General features: G+C 38.5%; 1 protein-coding gene across 16 annotated transcripts in view; it reads left to right on the plus strand.

Annotated features, from left to right (window-relative positions):
- Positions 1–23,561, plus strand: part of TTLL5 (tubulin tyrosine ligase like 5) — a 296,525-nt gene that overhangs the window by 96,899 nt on the left and 176,065 nt on the right. For all 16 annotated transcript variants that reach the window (XR_009223721.1, XM_058567405.1, XM_058567407.1 and 13 more), the window contains 5 exons: positions 5,114–5,271; positions 6,224–6,530; positions 11,033–11,153; positions 13,795–13,941; positions 15,325–15,428. Coding sequence is in view for 15 of the 16 variants with exons in the window: in XM_058567405.1 (XP_058423388.1) it covers positions 5,114–5,271; positions 6,224–6,530; positions 11,033–11,153; positions 13,795–13,941; positions 15,325–15,428 (837 nt within the window). In the remaining variant the exon portion in view is untranslated. The remainder of the gene's footprint in view (positions 1–5,113; positions 5,272–6,223; positions 6,531–11,032; positions 11,154–13,794; positions 13,942–15,324; positions 15,429–23,561) is intronic.

Below are 23,561 nucleotides of genomic sequence, written 5' to 3' on the forward strand. Positions count from 1 at the left end.
ATAAACTCTTAGGTAGGCTGATTTTGAAAGAAGAGAGACCACTAATTACCAGTATTAGGTAGGAAAGAGGGGATATCACTATAGATCCTACAGACATAAAAAGGATATTAAGGGAATATTATTAACAACCTTATTCCACTACTTTAACAACTTAGATGAAATATCTGAATTCCTTGTGGGGAAGAAACACTTAGCAAAACTGACACAAGTGGAAATAGAAATTTTGCATAATCCTGTATCTATTCAGAATATTGAATTTAAAGTCCAAACCCTTCCTACAAAGAAAACTCCAGGCCCAGTAGTTTCACTGGTGAATTCCATCAAGCATTTGAGGAAGAATAACACCAATCTTACACAGACTCTTTCAAAAATATTGGAAGGGACACTTCCCAATTCATTTTATGATGCTAGCATAACTATGACACCAAAACCTGGCAAAGACATTAAACAAAAAAAGAAGAAGAAGAAAATTACAGGTTAATGTCTTCATGAACATAGACATAAAATTTCTTAAAAGAATATTGGCAAATAGAATCTACCAGTATATAAAAAGGATAATACATATGACTACAGTGATATTTTTCCCAGTAATGCAAGGTTGATTCAACATTTGAAAATTAGGCAGTACAACTCACCATATTAAATAAAGGAGAAAAAACAGATGATTATTTTATTAGATGCAAAAAAAAAGCATGTGATGAAATTCAACACGTTTATGATTAAAACTCTTAGCAAATCAGGAATAGAAGGGAACTTCATTAATCTAATAAAGGCCTTCTATGAAACACCTATTTCTAACATCATACTGAATGATGAAATATTGAAGCCTTTCCCCCTATGTTTAGTGATAAGGCAAGATGTCCATTCTCACCACTTGTATTCCCTTTGTCCTAGAGGTCCTAAGCAGTACAATAAAGCAAGAGGGGAAAAAAAGAAATAAAAGGCGTACAGATTGGAAAGGAAGAAGTTAAATGTTTTTATTCTTAGATGATGTGATCAGGTTAGTAAAAATTCCTAAGGTGTCTACAGAATAACTATAAGAACATAGAAATGCACTCGTCTTGGGATACAAGGTCAATATACTAAAATCTGTTTTGTTAATATACTAGCGGTAAATAATTGGAAAATGAAATTTGAAATTCCATTTACAATAGCATTTGAAAATATGAAATTCTTAGGGATAAATTTAATAAAATATGTTTGATACTTATACAGTAGAAGCTACTAAATGTTACTAAAAGAGATTAAAGAAGATCTAAATAAGTGGAGAGATGTTATGTTCACAGATTAGAAGATTTACTGTTGGGGCTGGCCCGGTGGCATAGCGGTTAAGTGCGTGTGCTCTGCTGCGGTGGCCTAGGGTTCGCAGGTTTGGATCCCAGGCACGCACCGACGCACCACTTGTCAAGCCATGCTGTGGCGGCGATACATATAAAGTAGAGGAAGGTGGGCACGGATGTTAGCCCAGGGCCAATCTTCCTCAGCAAAAAGAGGAGGATTGGCAACAGATGTTAGCGCAGGGCTGATCTTCCTCACAAAAAAAAAAAAAGATCTAGTATTGTAAATATCCATTCTCCTCAAACTAATCTAAAGATCCACTGCAATCCCAATCATTTTCTAGTAGATTTTTGTAGAAATTGACCAACTGTTTTTTTTTTAATTTATATAGAAATGCAAAGGACTTAGAATATCCAAAGTCATCTTGAAGAAGACTTTGAGTACTTGACTTAAAGAAATACTATAATGCTATAATAATCAAAGCGGTGGCAAATCGATCAATGGAACAGAATAAAGAGCCTGGAAATAGACCCATATTTATATGATCATTTGACTTTAAACAAAAGGCCTAAAGTAATCTGTTGGGAAAAGGAAACTTTTTAACAAATGGGCCTGGAATTGGGAATCATATTTTTAAAAATGAACCTCAACCCCTGTCTCCCACAAAAATTAGAGATGATTCATAGACATAAACATAAAAGCTATTACTATAAAACTTCCTGAGGAAAATATCTTTGTGACTTCAGGCCTGGCAAAAGTTTTTAGACATAACACAGAGAGCAATAAGCAAAAAGGAAAAAATGATAATCTAGATTTCCTCAAAATTAAAAACTTTTGTTTATCATAAAATACTATTAAGAAAATGACTAGGCAAGCCATAAACTGAGAGAACATATTCATCAAACACATCTATGCAGGGACTGCTATCTAGGAAATATAACGAACTCCTACAACTGAATAATTAAAAGACAACCCAGTTACAAATGGGTAAAATGTTTGGACATTTCAAAAGGAAGATACGTGAATAGCCAATATACTTATGAAAATGTGCTTACAACATTGGTTATCAGAGAATGGCAAATTAAAATCATGAGATACCAGTAACTTCCAGCAGAATGGCTAAAATTATATCAAATCATCATGTTGTACACTTTAAATATCTTACAGTTTGTCAATTAAACCTCAGTAAAGCTGGGGAAAAAATGACTGACCACATCAAATGGTGAGGATGTGGAGCTAATGGAACTCTGATAAATTGTCACTGGCAGCATAAACTGGTACAAGAACTTTAGAAAAGTCTGGCAGTCTGTTAGAAAGCCTAGAAAATTCCACTCTGACATCTTTACCCAGAAGAAATGAAAAACATAACTATAAAATGACTTGTACAAAAATGCTCATAGCAGCTTTGTTCATAATATTCCAAAACTGGAAACAACCTGGATGTCCAACAACAGGAGAGTAGGTAGACTGGCGGATTATTCATACAGTGGACTAATCCTCGGCAATAAAAAGGGATAAATACTGATACAATATGGATGAATCTCAAAAACATGCTGAATGAAAGGAGACATGCACAAAAGAGTTCATACGTATGATTCCATTTTTGTGAAGTTCTGGAACAGGCAAACCTAATATGGGATGAAACAATTCAGAACAATGGTTTGAATTGAAGTGTGAGGGAGGGATGGACTGGGAAAGGGCATGAGAACTTTCTGAGGGGATAGTAATGTTAGAGTTTGGGTTATATAGTTCTAGGCATTTGTCGAAACTCATCAAATGGACATTTAATATTTGGGTATTTCACTGTGTGTAGTATTTAGCTCACCAGAAAACCCAAAAAACCAGAAAACAACAACCCCAAAGCCCTATAAAACAAATATTGAACTCCAAATACTAATGCCGTGCACGTTGAAGTGTTTAGGAGTGAAGTGCACTGACATCTATGTGCAGCTGTGAGATGCTTTAAACGTTAGGTGGATTGATGGATGGATAGAAGAATGGAAAGTTGGATATATATGTGATCAAACATACAGTAAAATGTTCATTGTAGAAACTAGGCGGTGAGTATATGGATGTTCACTGTGTAAATCTTTAAACTTTTCTGTTTAAATATTTTCGTAAGATATTGGAAAAATAAAATGAAGTGGATGTAGCTAAAAGGTATTACAACTTATTTATAGGGAATTCAATTGTTGATTAATTAAAAAACATTTGTGGTATGTCAGCTGTGTGCTGGGCAGTCTCGTAAGCACCACTGATCCGGTGATCAACAAGATGAGCATGGTCCTTGCCCTCGTAGAACTATAGTTCCCGTTAATCAGATTCACACTTTCCCAGCATTCCCTGCCTCCTTCCCTTGTACTAGTTAAGATTTATCTGTCTATTCAGAGTTTCTTAGAAGCTCTTAGTTGTTATTTAAAAATATCATATTTGTTTTATTTTCTTTATTATTTAATTGGCTAAAAAAATCTATTTTCACAACCATGTTCGGGGTGGGGGTGGAGGCCAGTGTTCAATTGTTGGGACTCCAATAAGCTGAGTTTGAACTGTTTTTAAAGTTCATGAATTTGCTTCCTGTTTCTGCCCCCAACTGACCTTCCCTGTTCTTGGCTCAATTTCCTGCTCTAAAGAGAAGGCCTCCAAAAGATTTACTATCTAGCCCATCCACCCAGAAATCCCTAAAAGTCCTAAATAGACCAAAAGACACAGCCTTGCCATCATTCCCAGAGACTGAAAACTCCCAGAGGAATAAAGATGATTCCTTGACCCCAAAGGGAATACACTTTCAGTTCTAGAGAGTTCAAGAGAGTTCAGAGCCAACCAGTTAGATCTTGAGTTCTGAGTATACGGAGTTGGCTGCTTGCTTTCGGACACTAACATAGATACTTGTTTTCTGACAATGACCAAGAACCTTTTCTCTCTTTGGTGACCTAGTTATCTCTACCTGTCCTGTACTTTGCCAGTCCTTGTCTGGATTGCACCTGACACCTGTCACTTCCCTAATTTGTGATTTATCTTACTTTGACTAATGCCTAATGTAGCTGCTGCCATCCCCTTTCCCCATCCCATTTCCCGTTCATGACCTGAGGGAATTTGGCCTTATCCTACATCTACTGCCTTCCCTCGTCTGTGCCTCTGACTCTAACTCCAACTTCTGACCTGTGCTCAATACCTGGAGAGTCCCTGCCGCCTCTCCCCACCTCCTTCTGTAACCAAGTAGGCTCTCAGGGAGGAGTTCCTCATGTTGGAATGCTTGAGACTTGGTGTATCCCAAAGTCTTGGCAACTTTTCGCTAAGACACTTTCGCTGTGAGTCTCCGTCAGCTCTGTGCTACCATATTCACAGATTATCAGCCATTCCTCCCCTCGTTTCAACCTCTGCTAAATCTGTGTTTATTAAATATTGTATACATTCAGAAGAATATTTGTATAATTCTAGGTTATAATGAATAACAATAAAGCAAACACCTCTAGCTGCCACCCTGCCTAAGAATTAAAATGTTTCCAGTATCTTCCAGTCATTCTTAAGGTATAAGGTATTGGGTAGCACTTTATGATCCCTGCAATAAATAGTCAGCCAGTTTTACTGAGTACTTAAAAATACTTAAACATTTTCTTCAGATATATTTTTGTTCATAACATGTAACAAATGCAGACAGGCCATTAGTGAAGTTTTAATGTAGATTCCAATATTCTCATTTATCTGTCAAACCGTTTAGAATTCACTAGAGTTACTATGCCCAGTCCGTCATCATTATAGGATTCTGTCAAGCTTAGCCTTGGAAGAAAGGAGAGAATTTTATGACGCCTGTAGCTACCATATTGTTTTTTTCTAGGATGACTGCTGATGGAGCACCGGAATTGAAGGTAGAGAGTATGAATTCAAAGGCCAAGATACATGCTGCTCTTTATGAGAGAAAGCTCCTGTCTTTGGAGGTGCGAAAACGTAGACGTCGGAGTGGCAGATTGAGGTCATTGAGGCGAAAATACCCAGGTACCTGCTGGTGAGCTTTCACCAAACTCTGTTGTCCACATCCTGCCAGACTGAGTTAATCGGCTTCTTAATTAATACTTAGTGAATCAGAACCTTCCTGATCACATATACTTAATTTTTTTGTGTAGTCTTTTTCCTCTCAAACTTAATTTGAAAAGGATTGTAAGTTTTTAAACCTTCCACTCTATAATATTTGTATGGAAGAATATCTGAAGCACATATATTTTGGCTTTTGTTCTTATTCCAGCATTACATAGGTAGCTGATAGCTTAGAAGTAATATTGGCTCAAGTTTAATGGAATCCTGAGCATTATTGTTCAGGTCTTTCATGGTTAGATATTAAGTCCTGTTCATCCTTTGACATTGCTGAATGGTGTAAATATTTTAAACATGAACGGACAAAGGGGAATTTCTTTCTCTTCCAGATTCTCCCCTGTTATAGGTCTATTTGTCACTGACTGATTGACTGACTTCCTTTTTTTCCCTCCTTCCCTGGTTTGTTGAGCACTTGTATCAGACACATTAGTGACTGGGGTTTCATCAGTGAATAAAAAAGAGATGGTCCTTGTCCTCATAGACGTTCCCAGGCAGTGAAGGAGAAGGATAATGAATAAACATAGGATAGAAAGATATTCCCTTGCTTTTTGTACCTCCATAAACAGGTGCCCTTCTAAAAACCTCTAACACACTCTAGAGATTACTCTACAAAGATGTTTTTTGCCTTAAATTGTGAGAGAGCCATTGGTACTATGATGAGAAACATCTCTAATGAAGATCACTAATAGATTTTTAGATTATATAAGATTGGTGAGTAACATGTGTATGCTATTAATTTTGTGTGTTTGTGGTCTCATTTAGAAATGGGTTTTTACTAAAAGGATAAAAAGAAGGTATTGGGAGAGAGGAAAATTTAATCCTTTTTTCAGCAACATTAGTGATTCTTCGCATTTAGTGATTACCCAACCAGCTGAAATGAATGTTAAAACTGAGACAGAGAGTGAAGAGGAGGAAGAAGATGCATTAGACAATGAAGATGAAGAACAGGAAGCTTCCCAGGAGGAGTCTGCAGGGTCCCTTGGAGAAAATCAAGCCAAATACACACCCTCATTGACCATTATGGTAGAAAATTCACCCAAAGAAAATGCCGTGAAAGTTCCTGAATGGAATAACAAAGGTGAACAGTGCCACAAAATTGAGACTCAGGAGTCAGAGCCTAAATTTAACTTGATGCAGATTCTGCAAGATAATGGCAATCTTAGGTATGTACCGTTTGTAATTATAATAGTAAAACTGATAACAGCTGAATTGTACTATGTACCAGGTACTCTGCTGGTGGCTTTACAGCCATTTTTCATTTGTTATTCACAGCAGTCCTGTGAAGTAATGACTGTGGTTTGATGTTATTGTTGTTAAGGAAACTGAGCCTTAGAAAAGTTACTTGTCCAAGGTATTAGAGCCACAAACCCCGGGTCTCACTGGCCCAACAAATATTTGTTGGGTTTTAGTGTCAGTTGCTAAGAGCACAGGGGACTGAGACAAGGACCTCAGGCAGCTTATGGTTTAGTATGGGGACACTTAAGAGCAGGGCTCTGACCCTAAGATGGACAAAGTGTTCTTAGGACACAGAAAAAGGAGTGATTGGTCTTGCTTGGGAAGACATTAGAGAGACATTAGGGAGGAGGCAATATCTGAACCAGACTTTGACCGATGAGTAGGTTTTCAGGAGGTTTGGGAGGTGACAGCTAACGGTAGGAGTGCTAGTGGAGAAAATAAAGGCACAGAGATGTGATAGTACAGTCTTTCATCCAGCCCCTCAACGAGTATTTACTGAGCGCCTGCTCTGGGCCAGGAATTGTGCTAGGCTATGTGGTGTCACAGTGGAGACCAAGACAGGCTTGTGGAGCTTATGGTCTAGTGGGGAAGACTGACAGTAAACAAAGAACACGATAGTTTCAGGCAGTAAGAAGTGCTCTGAAGACGATAAACAGGGTGTAATGTTACAGTGTAATTGGGCAGAGGATTTCTTTAGATTGCGGTGTTCAGGCACGAAGAGGTAACCTTTGAAGTAAGTCTTGAATGATGAGAAGGAGGTAAGTCATGTGAATATCAGGGGGCAGATTATTCCAGGCAGAACATTAAGTATAAAGGCCGTGAAACTGGAATGAGCTTGGCGAGTTTGAGAAATACAGATTAATGTGTTGGAGTTACATGGAGAGAAGGGTGTAGTAATAAATGAGACTAAAAAATTGCATATCATTTGATCATAAAGGCCTTTAAGAGGAGCATGAACTTTATTTTCTAGATGGATAATTTTTAAGCAGATGAAGGAAATAGTCGTATCTTGATTTAGAAAGTAAATTCTGGTTGCATTGTGGGATAGGATTGATAAGAGGAGAACTAAAGGCAGAGAGGTGAGTTAAGGGCTGTTACAATAGTCCAGAGCCAGGATGATGAAGGCCTCGACCAGAGCAATGGCTATAAGAATGGAGAGAATGGGATGGACTTAATGAAATTTGCAAGTTAAATTGGCAGGGCTTGGTCTCGGTAGATGTAAGAACTCCCAAGAGACTGAATTTTCCAAATTTGGCAACTTGGTGATGCCATCAGTCAATATAAGGAGGATATGTGTTGAGTTCATGATATAAATAATGCGATTCATTGGGACACAGTGAAATGGAAGTGCTCTGGGATGAAGATGTCCAATAGATAGGTGAAAATACAACTTTGATAGTCAGAGTTGAACAGGATTGTACAGTTGATAGTTAGGAAACTTCAGAGTGGATGAGCTTGTCCAATTCAGTTTAGTTCAGCAAGCATAGACAAGGGGAAAGGAAGAGAATTGAACCCTGGGGAAAACCAGTGTTTAATAGTAGTAAAGAGACCAAGAAATAGCAGTTAGAGAGGCAGGCATAAAACTGGGAGGGAATAGTATGATAAAAGCTACAAGACGAGAGTTTCAAGCTGTAGAGCTTCAGACAGCCCAAGTTAGGATGGGGAATGAAAAGAGACATCTACATTTGTGACCTAGGGTGGACTTCGGTGGGTGGAAGAGAAATTGCAAATTGAGGAAATAAGAAAGCAAGTGTGAACTTTTTCAGAGGGGTTGGCAATGAAAGGAAGGTGAGAATGCATCAGAGAGAAAGCAAGCTAACGGAAAAAGATTTTTTAAGGTAGGGATTCTGCAGCTTATTTAGACTAGGGGAAGGATTTGATGGAAAGAGGATTAGAGATGCAGAAATGGATATGTTGATAAAGGAGGTCCTAAAGGAAGGTGGAAATAGGCCAGTGGAGGGGTATTCCTTCCTATCAGTCAGAAGGAAAGCACTATGGGATGAATGCAGTAGTTAGAAGTTAAAGGGGAAGGAAGTTAGGCATTTGTGCATGTTGCCTTTATTTTCTAAGTTAAAGGTCAGTTCTTATACTGTAAGGGTGGAGGGTGATATTGGGGTTTAGGGGATTGGAGGGATAGAGTTAAGGTTTGGAACAGTCTTGTGGAGAATGAGAATAGTTCCATTAGTGGGGAGCACATTGAACTGTGTCAGGAGACCTGGGCTCTGGCTTTTTAGTGCTTACCAACTGGCTGTGTGATCATGGGCAAGTCAGAGAGCTTCTCTATGCCTCAGTTTCCTTTTCTGTTAAGCCAAAGTATGGGGTTAGATAAGTATTTTTCAAACTGTGCTTTCTGGAGGGGAAGAAAGATTCCACTAAATTGAAATAGAGAATTTGAAAACCACTGGACTGTATTCTAAGGTCCTTTCCAGCAACAATGTTGTACTTAGCTGTTGTAGAAATAAATTATTTCTTCATAAGTCTTATGGATCTCGCTTTCAATGAGTAAACTGTTGCAATTGCAGAATATGTTACTGTAAGTCAGTGGTTTTCAGACTGGGTTTCCTGGAGCTGCCTCTCATTCTCTGGGGCATCTCAGTGGCTACTGAGAGGTCTGGGGGAGGTCCATGGCAAGGATTCCAGACTCCAGGCCCCATAGTTGTGTATTTTGCATATTGAGGATCCACATAGGCTTTTATTTTTTTAAAAAAAAGGTTTCTTCAGTGTAAATTATTCTAGTTTTCATTCTTTCATCTTTTTTTGGTTCGTTTGTTACAAATGACTAGCTGACCAGTGTGTCCAGTACCTTAGAGACAACCTTAGGATGAACACTCCACAGATCTCTTTAATAAGGTTTACAGAAATGGAAAACTCAGTCCTTGTTTATTTAATTTGTTACAATGATTTGCAGCCATATAATGATTGAAATCACAACTTCTAAGCAATAATTCCCTTATCTAAAAGTCCTTCATGTTTTGGTATTAGAGGACTATTAAAATTAAGTATGCTGTTACATTTGAGGTGTCTGAAACATGCCATTTCTAGCTCATTGTATTAGAAGTGCATTTGCTGACCAAAATTGAGAATCTTTTTCATTTGTTTTGACTTGAAAAGTTTTTAATTTATTGTAGAGGTAAAACTTACGGGAGTGGTTGAAGGGAAAGCGGTATATCATCTCCAGGTAAACAAGGATATAATTGTCGTCCTTGTTGAGAAACATTTGAAAATATAAATTTATTTTTTCAAAATCATATTGTGCTCCCATAAACTATCCCTGTTAGTAACAGAGATATAGCCTTACTTATATCTCATGCTCTAAAGATCTTATGTATTAAACTCTCAAAAGCAAATCTGCTTCCCAACCCCATTCCCCTCCCCTTCAGTCCCTTCAGCACACATATAGAAGCTAGACCGGGACCCTCTTAGGATTTCCACTTTACTCTGGACAACCTTCATCCTAGCCTTGGAGGAACAGTGAGTAGAAAGCATTCAGTGATTGCATGTGTGAGGACTGTAAACAGAGTTTTTGTTGGGCCCTAATCTTCACTGATGTAATTTTGGCTGGAGTGTCAGAAGGCCGATCAGCTGAAGTAATAACCAAAATCTCTCCTGAAGGAAAACAGATCTGCTACAGTTAGCAGCTGAAGTGAAAATCATCAGTGTCTCTCTTATACGTCTGTCTTCCAAACTATATCTTATCCGATTTCCTTGTTTCGAACCTAGACCACCAGGCAGAAATCACTGGGTTCTTCAGTGATGTCGCTGAGATGCTTTTTACCCTATGTAAGGATTTCTTTTTCCCACTGAACATCTGGGCTTGTCCTGGCCCGTCAGTTCTATGCCGGGCTCTGTTGGACCTCACTCGTTTGTTCTGGGCTCCAGCCACTCCCATCTTGTAGTTGAGAAAAGCATGGCCTTAAAATTTGGTCTCCAAAGTTCCTTTGTAGGATTTATCTATTTCCTGCTTTGGAGGCTTTTGCACACCAGAAATATTAGTTGCCATAGCAAAAGCCATACTTTTGCACTAACTGATAAGTATTCTCTTAAGGGCCTCTGAGGCAGAAAAACCTTTCTGCATTAATACAGATGTTCTTAAGATTCCATACTTTTTCTGTCCATTCTCCCAAGAAAGTTGTTAAAAAGTTCAAAGAGGTAAAAGGAAACTTGATTTTTGTGTTCTTGTTTGATTTTTTTTCCCATGGTAATAATGAGAAAATAAGTAGGATTCTCCCTCTCTGATTCTTTTAATAGAAAAAAAAAATCTCATGTACAATTGAGAATGAATCTTTATTCAGTGACTATATGAGGGGCTTCATTTTTCTTAGCCTTTCTAATAGAAAGATCCTCAAAGGCCACTTTGAGAGAGGCAAGTACACATTTGCTAGGCTTACCATGCTGTCTCATAATGGTATGTTGTTTTGGATTTCTATAGCAAAGTGCAGGCCCGAATAGCATTCTCTGCCTATCTCCAGCATGTTCAAATTCGCCTGATGAAAGACAGTGGAGGTCAGACGTTCAGTGCCAGTTGGGCTGCCAAAGAGGATGAACAGATGGTGAGGCTCTTCTTGTTGGAACCTTTTTACTTTCCCTTTTTTCCTTTTCTTTTTGTTTTTTCTATTAAGGTAAAGAGCAATATATTTTTCTGGTGAAAGAATTATTCTATACTATAGCTTATAGATTTCTCTTACTTTAATGTAAAGTACATCTTTGATCTGGAGCCATGTTCATCACAATATGTGTTGAGGCCATCAATTTGTTTCATTCTGAAAATGGAAATTGATTGCTCATTATATGTCAGGCCCTGTGCAAAGCCCTTGAAAAGAATAACAATTTCTAGAGATCTTTCTCAAACAACTTCACGTTTTGTTAACTCTTTGAGGGAGGCACTGTCATCCTCGTTTCGCAAATGGAAACAAAGACCCAGAGAAGGGAAGTAACTTGCCTGTTGTCCCACAGCTTATATGTGGTGAAACTGGAACTTGAACCCAGATATTATAATTGTACATTACTTACTCTTCCATTGTTTCCATGCATCATAAGCCATTTATTTTCTGTCCTGAGGGGTCGAATTAGCTCTTTGAAAGTCAACACTTTATCATAGGCCCTCTAAGAATGTACCATCCTCCATTTTAACATTTTTTCTTTACTAGTTGTAACTTCATAAGATTCTTAGATTACTGGGAACAAACTTGTGTAATAATTTTTACTGTATATCGGTCATTTGAACATGCCTAGAATTTAATATTCTAGCAAGGTTTTTCTTTTTGGATCAGAATGACAGGGAGCTTCAAGCTCTTTGGTAAGGTCAACACTTATAGAAGAAGCCACAGTCCTTCCATAGCCTTTTTAACCACAGGGATCTGTTACTGAAAATAGAGGGATCTTTAAATCTGAAAAAGCTGCATCGTTTGTCCAACTCAGTGGTGACCCTACCATAATTTTCAGTTCTCCATATACAAGAGGCATACAGTATGCCAGGCTTATTATAAAAACATGATGGATACCCCAGAAAACAACTTGTGAATTTAAAGTAGCCAATACAACCCAGAGATAAAACCTTGTGTGTTATGAATAATCCTTCAACCATCAGTGGAAAATGTTAGCTCTGCTCTTTCCAAGTGGAAAATTGAAACTGCCTTTTTTGAGAGTCAGTTTGCTCCACTGTGAAAAAATAATGTTTTAATACAACAGCTTAAACCACCGTATAGTCAACACAGCAGAGTAGAGCTACGAAAGCCAGCCCTCTGGTTGTGAAGCTCTTCCTTGATGCTGGAGTAAATTGGCACCAAAGGACAGTGAACCAAAATCAAATTCAAGAAGAAAAAGATAGCTCAGAAGAGGAGAGCCACTGCCGCTACTGGCTTGGAGCTGACACCGGATTTCATGGGGCTTTTTACAAGAATATTTAGGATCACCACTGTAAAACTTATGACCAGTTGTGTGCATTCCTTTTAGAAAATGTTTCTAGAGAGCAAACCGTAACCCCATTACCTGATGATTGTGGCCTTGTTTATGAGGAAGGTAGGAAAATTGCCTTCTCTGCTTCAGGTTAAGACTAGAGATTCTTTATCACATAACTCACAGAAGGCACATCAATAGAAGGTCCTAAAATCTATCATCTTAAGGCAATTTTGTTGTATTTGGAGTAGGAGGGAAGGAACAACCACCTTTGAGGCCCTTGGCTTTGCAAAATCTCTCGTTGAAGCGTTTGTAATGCTATGAATGATCTGATTGGTATCTGTTCAGATTTCAAAATCCTTTACCCCGTCTCAAGTGAGATCTTCCCCTGAATGACCTTCCACTGTGTCCTCCTTGGCAATCCCAGCTCTAAAAGCTCCGTTGTCCTTGGGGAAGAAGAAAAAAAAAAACTGTCAACTTTGAAGCATAGTAGTGGTTCTTCTTTCCCTTTATCACTGAACTGTTGAAGTCAGTAGTTTCTGCTCTTCATCTATATTCTTCATGACCCGTGCATTTCTTAAACCCTTCTCCTATTCCCTTTACTGTACTGAGAGTGTTCTCTTGAAATTATCTCATGCTGGCCAGATCCTGGGCCTTGTCTTGGTTATGGTCCTTTCCAGCTCCAGCCTCTTGGAAGCTTTTGACATGGTACCCTTTCCTCCCTTGGTTTGCATGACAGTAGTGTCTCCTGGCTTTCTTTCTACATTTCTGATGTTTCTACTATGGGGTTTTTTTTGGTTGTTTTTTTTTTTTTTTTTCCTGATTCTTCCTCCTCTTTCCTATCTCTGAGTGTGAATGTTTCTGTATTCTTTCTCTGCCTTCTCACTTTGATGACCTCATCTGCTCTCATGGTTTTAGTTTCCACTACCTATCCTTGAATGCTTTTCCCTAAATGCTTTCTTTGCTCACCCTATCCAAATGATATCTGTACTTTTAATTATTATAGTAGTATTTGTATATGCATTATGGTTCTTTTACAGCCACTACTTTATTACATAGTTATTTGCATACCTTTTTGATTTTCTGATTACTAGCTTATTGAGGGAAGAGAGCAAGTTTCTTTTGTTTTGTTTTGTCTTTCTGTATCCTTATACCTAACATGTTTGCTCTGGGTCTTATTTGTAGAAATGTATAGTATACATCTTCTCACATCTCTGTTGTGTAATTCCTCCATAGCTTGTCTTCTATTGCTTAGCACAATCCCTGCTTTTTCCCCCAATGACTCTTAATTTATAGGAGCTGGTGGTTCGTTTCCTCAAGCGAGCATCAAGTAACCTCCAGCACTCACTGAGGATGGTATTACCCAGTCGACGACTGGCACTTCTGGAACGTAGAAGAATCCTGGCCCACCAGCTGGGTGACTTTATCATTGTGTACAACAAGGTAGGTGGTTTATTTGTTAGTCTTGTGCTTTAGATTGCCACACACTATCCGAAACAGGCTAGAAGCCTCTGTCAGGCTGGGCAGGGAGGTCCTTCTTCTCTTTTGTAGCATCATTATCCACTGTTTGTGACTGATATGGGGAGCAGGACCTCACTTCTTAACCTAGCTGAGCTGAAAAGCTGCTTATCACTTCTGAAGGCCCAGTGGCCGTAGTTAATGCTTATTGAAAGGCATATTCCTTTTGAGTGCTGTTTACACCTGAGATGAATCCTGGGCTATGTGAATTTGCATTGTCATTATTCTGCCTGTAGACGGTGGTGAATTGACTACTTGAGAGCAAATTTGAACTGTGGATGTAATATAATGAAATAATCTTCTTTCCTGAGAGAGTTATACTTTGTTCTCTAGAATGTTTTATACAGTGACATCATTTTACAGCTAAGCCCAGGAAATATACTATTTAGTTAGACTGTTTTGCAAAGCATCTTATAGCCAAGGGTCTCAGAATGCTTTAGAAATATCATTTTTTGGAGGAAAAAACATATGGTCATTTTGCAGAAAGGAAAGCTGAGGCCTAGAAATTTAAATGGCTTTTGTAAAGATGCGTGGAATGGTTAGTAGAATGTCAGCACACCAAATCCATAGCCACAATTTACTCCAGATCTATTGAGAATTTTGGTATGTCTTATATAAGTGAAGAATTTATTCAGTTTGGATGCTGGTATAGGAGTATCTTCCAAGACCTATCTCTCCTTTCTCTAATTGTAACAAAATACAATGTCTCTGTTGTTATACTGTTAAAGCTGCAAGTGTGACTATGGACATTACTAAGCTACTATAAAAAGCTCCTTTCTCAATGGACTATGTGACTAGAAAGTAAAAACATGGTAAAAATTTACATTTATTCTGCAGCTTTTACTTGGAAATTCTAAAATGTTTCATGAAATAAGGGTAGAAAGTAATATATCAGATTTGTAGATGGCAAAAGTATATGGAGAAATTAAATGTCTTTACTATAAAGACAAATTAGGGGCTGGCCTGGTGGCATAGTGGTTAAGTGTGCGTGCTCCACTTTGGCAGCCCACGCATCTCGGGTTCGGATCCTGGGCGTGCACCGATGCACCACTTGTCAAGCCATACTGTGGCGGCATCCCATATAAAGTAGAGGAAGATGGGCACGGATAGGGCCAATCTTTCTCAGCAAAAAGAGGAGGATTGGCATTGGATGTTAGCTCAGGGCTAATCTTCCTCAGCAAAAAAAAAAAAAGAGAGAGAGAGAGGAAAAAAAACAATTAACCCAAGGGTGGTGAAACCAGATGATGAAGTATGCATTTATCAAGAATCAGTTTTATCTTGTTTTTCTGTGGGGTGGGGACTGGGTAGGAAACAGAACAAATGGCTGAAAAGAAATCAAAGAAGAAACTTGAAGAAGAAGAGGAAGATGGGGTGAATATGGAAAACTTTCAGGAGTTCATCAAACAAGCAAGGTAGAAGACATTCTTGATTAATAAAAACTGTCTTATTCCAGTTTCCATACTGCTCCATTGAATTCCCAGTATTCCCTTATTTCTTACATATGGATGTGAGTAAAATCACTCTTAGAAGGAGAAAAGAGTTTCCTAGGCTTGGCCTCTCCATATCTCAGCCAATTATGTTGCTGTTGTCATGGTTTCAGTTATCAAAACACTGCTGCTGGATATCTGGGCTGTATTTCTAGCCAGACTTCAAAATACACACCACTGGAAGTGCTGAGAGAGCCCTTTGGAAAGTTGGAGTTAGAGGCTTCTCGTGTTTACTGGATCTGAATTTATCCCTGACCTACTGATGCAGTGGAGATGACCAAATTTTGCCTACATTGAGTGGGTTGAGGAATTGGCAGTTTCTCAGCACTCTGGTTACGCCTAATTTATATAAAATAGAACAAGTCCTTCATGCTTAGGGTTAGGCTTTAGGGATTGAAAATCTCAGCATTCAGCTGTCTATCTTGATGCAAATCAGCCAGGCTATTTGGTCCTATTACAGTGTGTTTCCAAAGGAAGAGGTAACAAAGACATTTAATTTTAAATTTTGTAAGACTTACACTGGAAGGCCTTGTTCTAAAACAGAGAGTTGTGCAAGACTACTCAAAGGTAAAACATCTGTATAACACCATTAATTAGGCTTCAGCTATCTAAGTCACAGTAGGGGGAAAAGTGGTAAAAAATCAGCTCTGTTGATTTGTGAAGTTAAGTCAGGTGGTGGTTTATCAGTCACCAGCATAGTATGATCTGTGTTTAATACCTTGTACAGACTAACTGTAGCCTCAGTATCATGTGCTTAAACGCACAGCGAACAAACACATCACTTTTGCAGGAGTTCATAATTGTGTAATGTGATTTTGTTGACATTCTTGGGTCTTGAGTAATATGGTTGATAAAGCAGGTATAGAAACAATTTCTCACACCAACATTGTAAACATAGAAAAGGAAAAAAACTATATTATGTTCAGAAAATGGCTCCACTTTTAAAGTTAAAAGTTTAATTTCTAGATCTTCCTAGGGCTATATATAAATATATAAATATGAAAAAAGAAAAGAAAAAAAAATCTTTTAAAAAGTGATGTGTAGTCCCCTACCAGGCCTAACTGGGTGCTAAAAATGAGTTATATGTACTATTAACTAATCATATAGATTTGGAGATAAAATACATTGGAACATATTTACTACTGATTGTGGATTAAATGTTGATTGTTGGAAATATGTGGTAGTATCATTTTTTTTTTATTGAGGTCATATTGGCGCTTAACATTGTGTAAATTTCAAGTGTACGTTATTATATTCCAGTTTCAGTATAGATTGGATTGTGTTCACCACCAAAAGTCTAGTTTTGATCTGTCACCATACATATGTGCCCTTTTACTTCTTATACCCTCCACCCACCTTTTTCCCTAGTAACCACTAACCTGTTCTTTTTATCTATGTGTTTGTTTATCTTCTACATATGAGTGAAATCATACAGTATTTGTCTTTCTCTGTCTGACTTTATTTCACTTAGCATAATACCTTCACGGTCCATCCATGTTGTCACAAATGGTACGATTTTGTCCCTTTTTTATGGCTATTATTCCATTGCATATATATACCACATTTTCTTTATCCACTCATCCGTTGATGGGCACTTCGATTGTTTCCACATCTTGACTATTGCAAATAATGCTGCGATGAACGTAGGGGTGCGTAAATCTTTTTGAATCGTTCATTTGATATTCTTTGAATAAATACCCAGTGGTGAGATAGCTGGATCGTATGGTATTTCTGTTCTTAGTTTTTTGAGAAATTTCAATACTGTTTTCCATAGTGGCTGCACCAGTTTGCATTCCCACCAGCAGTGTATGAGGGTTCCCTTTTCTCCACATCCTCTCCAACACTTGTTATTTTTTGTGTTGTTAATTATAGCCATTCTGATGGGTATGAGTGATATCTCATTGTAGTTTTCATTTGCATTTCACTAATAATTAGTGATGTTGAACATCTTTCCACGTGTCTGTTGGCCATCTGTATATCTTTGGAAAAATGTCTGTTCATATCCTCTGCCCTTTTTTTGATCAGGTTGTTCATGTTTTTGTTGTTGAGTTGTATGAGTTCTTTATATGTTTTGGAAATTAACCGCTTGTCAGATATATGATTTGCAAATATTTTCTCCCAGTTGGTGGGTTGTCTTTTCATTTTGTTGATGATTTCCTTTGCTTTGCAGAAGCTTTTTAATCTGATGTAGTCCCATTTGTTTATTTTTTCTTTTGTCTCCCTTGCCTGAGTAGACATGGTACTTGAAAATATGCTGCTAAGACCAATGTCAGAGTATGCTGCCTATATTTTCTTCTAAGAATTTTATGGTTTCAGGTCTTACATTCAAGTCTTTAATCCATTTTGAGTTAATTTTTGTGTATGGTGTAGGATAATGGTCTACTTTCATTCTTTTGCATGTGGCTGTCCACTTTTCCCAATGCCATTTGTTGAAAAGACTTTCCTTTCTCCACTGTGTGTTCTTCGCTCCTTTGTCCAAGATTACCTGTCCATAGATTATTTCTGGGCTCTCTATTCTGTTCCAATGATCTGTGTGTCTGTTGCTGTGCCAGTACCATGCTGTTTTGATTACTATACTATAATTTGAATTCAGGGAATGTGATACCTCCAACTTTGTTCTTTTTTCTTAGGATTGTTTTGGCTATTCAGGGTCTTTTGTTGTTCCATATAAATGTTAGGATTCTTTGTTCTATTTCCATGAAGAATATTGTTGGCATTCTGATTGGGATTGCACTGAATCTGTAGATTGCTGTAGATAATATGGACATTTTAACTATGTTTATTCTTCCAATCATGAGCATGGAATATCTTTCCATTTCTTATGTCTTCTTTGATTTCTTTCAATAATGTCTTATAGTTTTCAGTGTATAGGTCTTTCACCTCCTTGATTAAATTTATTCCTAGGTATTTTATTCTTTTTGTTGCAACTGTAAATGGGATTGAACTCTTGACTTCTCTTACTGCTGGTTCCTTATTAGTGTATAGAATTGTGTACAACTGATTTTTGTATGTTGATTTTTGTACCCTGAAACTTTACAGTATTTTTTTATTATTTCTAAAAGGTTTTTGGTGGATTCTCTAGGGTTTTCTATATATAGAATCATGTCATACACAAATAGTGAGTTTCACTTCTTCCTTTCCAATTTGGATCCCATTTATTTCTTTTTCTTGCCTAATTGCTCTGGCTAAGACTTCTAGTACTGTGTTGAATAAGAGTGGTGAGAGTGGGCATACCTGTCTTGTTCCTGTTCTCTGACAAATGGCTTTCAGTTTTTCTCCATTGAGTATGATATTGGCTGTGGGTTTGTCATATATGGCCTTTATTATGTTAAGGTACTTTCCTTCAACATTTTGTTTTGAGTTTTATCAAAACCCATTTTGTTTAGAGTTTTTATCAAAAACTCTAACCGGCCTCTAGTAGGGCCGGTGTTGAAGCTTGTCAGATGCTTTCTCTGCATCTATTGAGATGATCATGTGATTTTTATTATTCATTTTGTTAATGTGGTGTATCACATTGATTGATTTACAGATGTTGAACTATCCCTGCATCCCTGGAATAAATCCCACTTGATCATGTTGTGTGATCCTTTTAATGTGTTGTTGTATTCAATTTGCTAATATTTTGTTGAGGACTTTTGCATCTATGTTCATCAGTGATAGTGGCCTGTAATTTTCCTTTTTTGTGTTATCCTTCTCTGGTTTTGGTATCAGAGTAATGTTGGCCTCAGAAAATGAATTAGGAAGCATCCCATCCTCTTCAGTTTTTTGGAATAGTTTGAGAAGGATAGAAATTAAATATTCTTTGAATGTTTGGTGAAATTCACCAGAGAAGCCATCTGGTCTTGGACTTTTGTTTTCTGGGAGGTTTTTGACTACTGTTTCAATCTCTTTGCTTGTGATTGGTCTATTCAGATTCTCTGTTTCTTCTTGATTTAGTTTTGGGAGGTTGTATGATTCTAAGAATTTATTTCTTCTAGGTTATCCAGTTTGTTGACATATAGCTTTTCATAGTATTCTCTTAGAATCCTTTGTATTTCTGTGGTGTCTATTGTAATTTCTCCTCTTTCATTTCTGATTTTATTTATTTGAGTCTTCTCTCTTTTTTTCTTAGTGAGTCTGGCTAAGGTTTTGTCGATTTATTTCTCTTCTCAAAGAACCATCTCTTAGTTTCACTGATCCTTTTTTTTTTTTTTTTTTTTGGTGAGGAAGATCAGCCCTGAGCTAACATCCGTGCTAATCCTCCTCTTTTTGCTGAGGAAGACCGGATCTGAGCTAACATCTATTGCCAGTCCTCCTCCTTTTTTTTTCCCCCCCAAAGCCCCAGTAGATAGTTGTATGTCATAGTTGTACATCCTTCTAGTTGCTGTATGTGGGACGTGGCCTCAGCATGGCCGAAGAAGCGGTGCATCGGTGCGCACCTGGGATCCGAACCCGGGCCGCCAGTAGCGGAGCGAGCACACTTAACCTAAGCCACGGGGCTGGCCCTCACTGATCCTTTCTACTGTTTTTTTTTTTTTTTTAGTCTCTCTTTCATTTATTTCTGCTCTGATTTTTATTATTTCCTTCCTACTACTGACTTTGGCCTTTGTTTGTTCTTCTTTTCCTAGTTCTGTTAGGTATAGGGTAAGCTTGTTTATTTGAGATTTTTCTTGTTTGTAGGCCTGGATTGCTATAAGTTTCCCTCTTAGTACTGTTTTTGCTGTGTCCCATAAGTTTTGGTATGTTGTGTTTTCATTTTCATTTGTCTCTAGGTATTTTTTTATTTCTCCTTTGATTTCTTAATTGATCCAACAGTTGTTCAGTAGCCTGTTGCTTAGTCTCCACATATTTGTGACTTTCCCAGCTTTTTTCTTGTAGTTGATTTCTAGTTTCATAGCATTGTGGTCAGAAAAGATGCTTGATATGATTTCAGTCTTCTTAAATTTATTGAGGCTTGCTTTGTTTCCCAACATATGGTCTATCTTTGAGAATGTTGCATGTGCACTTGAGAAGAATATGTATCCTGCCGTTTTTGGACGGAATGTTCTATATATATCTATTAAGTCCATCTGGTCTAGTCTTTCATTTAAGGCCACTGTTTCTTTGTTGACTTTCTGTGTGGATCGTCTATCCATTGATGTAAGTGGGGTGTTAAGGTCCCTACTACTATTGTGTTGCTGTCAGTTTCTCTCTTTAGGTCTGTTAATATTTGCTTTATATACTTTGGTGCTCCTGTGTTTGGTGCATATAATAATAAGTGTTATGTCTTCTTGGTAGAATGTCCCTTTTGCATTATATAATGTCCATCTTTGTCTCTCATCTTTTTTATCTTGAAGTCTGCTTTGTCTTATATAAGTGTGACTACACTTGCTCTCTTTTGCTTGCCATTTGCCTGGAGCGTCTTCTTCCATCCCTTCACTCTGAGCCTAAGTTTGTCTTTAGAGCTGAGATGTGTTTCCTGGAGGCAAGATATTGTTGAGTCTTGTTTTTTAATCCATTCAGCCACTCTGTGTCCTTTAATTGGAGAATTAAATCTGCTTTCATTTAGAGTGGTTATTGATATATGAGGGCTTAATACTGCCATTTTATCTTTTGTTCTCTGGTTGTTCTAGATTTCCATTGTTTCTTTTCCCTTGTATTTCTGCCTGCCATTTCAGCTTGGTGGTTTTCTCAGTTTTCTCTTTATGTATGATTTGTGACTTTGCTCTGATTTTTTGTTTTGTGGTTACTATGAGGTTTGTATAAAAGATCTCATAGATGAGATAGTCCTTTTTCTGATGTTCCATCCCTTTCCTCTTCCCCTTCTGAGTTAATGTTGTCACAAATTAATTCTTTTTTATGTTGTGTTTGTGACCAAATAGAAGTGGTCATAGTTATTTTTGATGTTTTCTTTCTCTTTATCCATTATTTTATAATTAAATATTTGCTAACTTATTCTGATAGAGAGCTACCATTTTCTGGTTTTGTCTCTTTGTTTATCTCCTTGCTCCAGGATTTGTAAACCTTTGCCTTTTTCTTTCAGGTAGGAGGGCTCCCTTCATCATATCTTATAAGGCAGGTCTAGTGGCAGTGAACTCCTTCAGCTTTTGTTTGTCTGGGAAAGCTTTTATTTCTCTGTCATATGTGAAGGGTAGTTTTGCTGGGTAGAGTATTCTTGGTTGATAGTTTTTGTCTTTCAGTATTTTGAATATATCATTCTCTTTCTGTTGAGAAATCTGCTGAAAGCCTGATGGGGGTTCCTTTGTAGGTTCTTTTCTTCTCTCTTGCTGCCCTTAATATTTTTTCTTTGTCATTGACTTTTGACAGTTTTAATATTATATGCCTTGGAGAAAGTCTTTTTACACTTATGTATAGAAGTTCTGTTAGCTTCATGTACTTGTATGTCCAGTTCCTTCCCCAGGTTTGGAAAGTTCTCAGCTATTATTTCTTTGAATAAACTCTCTGCTTCTTTCTTCCTCTGGGATACCTATATAATCCTTATGTTACTTTTCCTCATTGATTGGGTATTTCTCAAAGAATTTCTTCATTTTTTTTATATCTTAGTTCTCTCTCCTCTCCCACCTGGATCATTTCTAGATTTCTGTTTTCCAGCTCACTGATTCTCTTCTCCTTAAGGTCTGCTCTATTTTTTATGCTTTCTACATTATTTTTTATCTCATTAATTGTGTTCTTCATGTCCAGAATTTCTGTTTGGTTTTTTTTTAGAGCTTCAGTCTCTTTGGTGAGGTATTCCTTATGTTCATGAATTTTATTCCTGAGCTCATTGAACTGTCTTTCTGAGTTTTCTTGTAACTCGTTGAGTTTCTTTATGACAACTATTTTAAATTCTCTGTCAGTCAGATTGTAATCTTCTGTGACTTCAAGTTTGGTTTCGGGAGAGCTGTCATTCTCCTTTTGTTCTGCTGTGTTACTGTAGTTCTTCATGATACTGAATGAATTGATGCTCTGGTGGTGCATTTGTGATAGTAACCACCTTTCTTATTTGAGCATGGCCTTGGTTACTTTGGTTCTGAGCTGCTTCTGGTTGTGTATGAGAGCCTACACTTTCCTAACTCCACTGCCTCTGGAAGCGGCGTCATTAGTGCCCTCTTAGTGCCGCTTGTGCCTCTGAGGTTGCTGGTGCCTTGCTGCTTATGATGTCACTGCAGTCTCGAGTGTCACCACTAGGGTCACCAGACTGTGAGCACTTCTGCTGCTTCTGGGGTCGCCTGGGTCTCCTGTTCCCCCACTTGCTCTCCACGGGCTCAGGTGCTACTGCCCTGTGCACCACCTGCACTGCTGCTCCTTAGCTTATCTGGGGTTGCTGGCAGCACTGCTGCCAGGGGCTCTGGGTTCCTAGGTGTTGCTGTTGCTGTCGGGGGCCTGGGTTCTTATATGCAGCCCTCGCTGCTGGTAGAGCCGGTATTAGGGGTGCTTGCCACTGGGGCTGGGTCTCAGATTCTGCTGTGGTTCCTGAAGCCTCAGCTTGCAGGTGTTACCTGCCACTGCTGGGGGAGGAATGGGGGTTAAGCCACAAGTGTTCATGTTGGCCATGCAGTCTATGGTCACTGGAGCCCACCAAAGTACTTTTGGAGACCTCATGTCAGGGCACCCTGCTCTTGCTGGTGAAGTCTGCATTTTGGTTGCTGTCCCTGCTGCTGGAGAGTCCAGTGCCACTGCCGGGGGTGGGGGAGCTGAGTCACTGGCACCAGTTTGTGTCCTGAAGCCTCAGGACGTGTGTGCCACCCACCACCACTGAGTGGGGGGCAGGGGCCACAACCTCTGGTTGTCGGTGCTGGTGCTGTGCTGGTAGCCTGCTCTAAAACCTCGGGTCAGGGCACCCTGCCCCTGCAGAGGAAATTTACGCCTTGGATATGTCCCCACTGCTGGAAAGACTGGCACCACTGCTCAGGGAGGGAGAGGGGTCCGGGTTGCCAGCTCTGCCCTGTGTCCTAAAGCCTCAAGACGTGTGCCACCCACCACCGCTGGGAGGAGCAGGGGCCACAGCTTCTGGTTGCCGGTGCTGGCATGCACGTGCTGATGATCTGCTCTGAAATCTCAGATCAGGGGATCCCACCCCTCGTGGGGAAATTCACACCT

Source organism: Diceros bicornis, chromosome 24 (genome assembly GCF_020826845.1).
Source record: "Diceros bicornis minor isolate mBicDic1 chromosome 24, mDicBic1.mat.cur, whole genome shotgun sequence".
Lineage (NCBI taxonomy): Eukaryota > Metazoa > Chordata > Mammalia > Perissodactyla > Rhinocerotidae > Diceros > Diceros bicornis.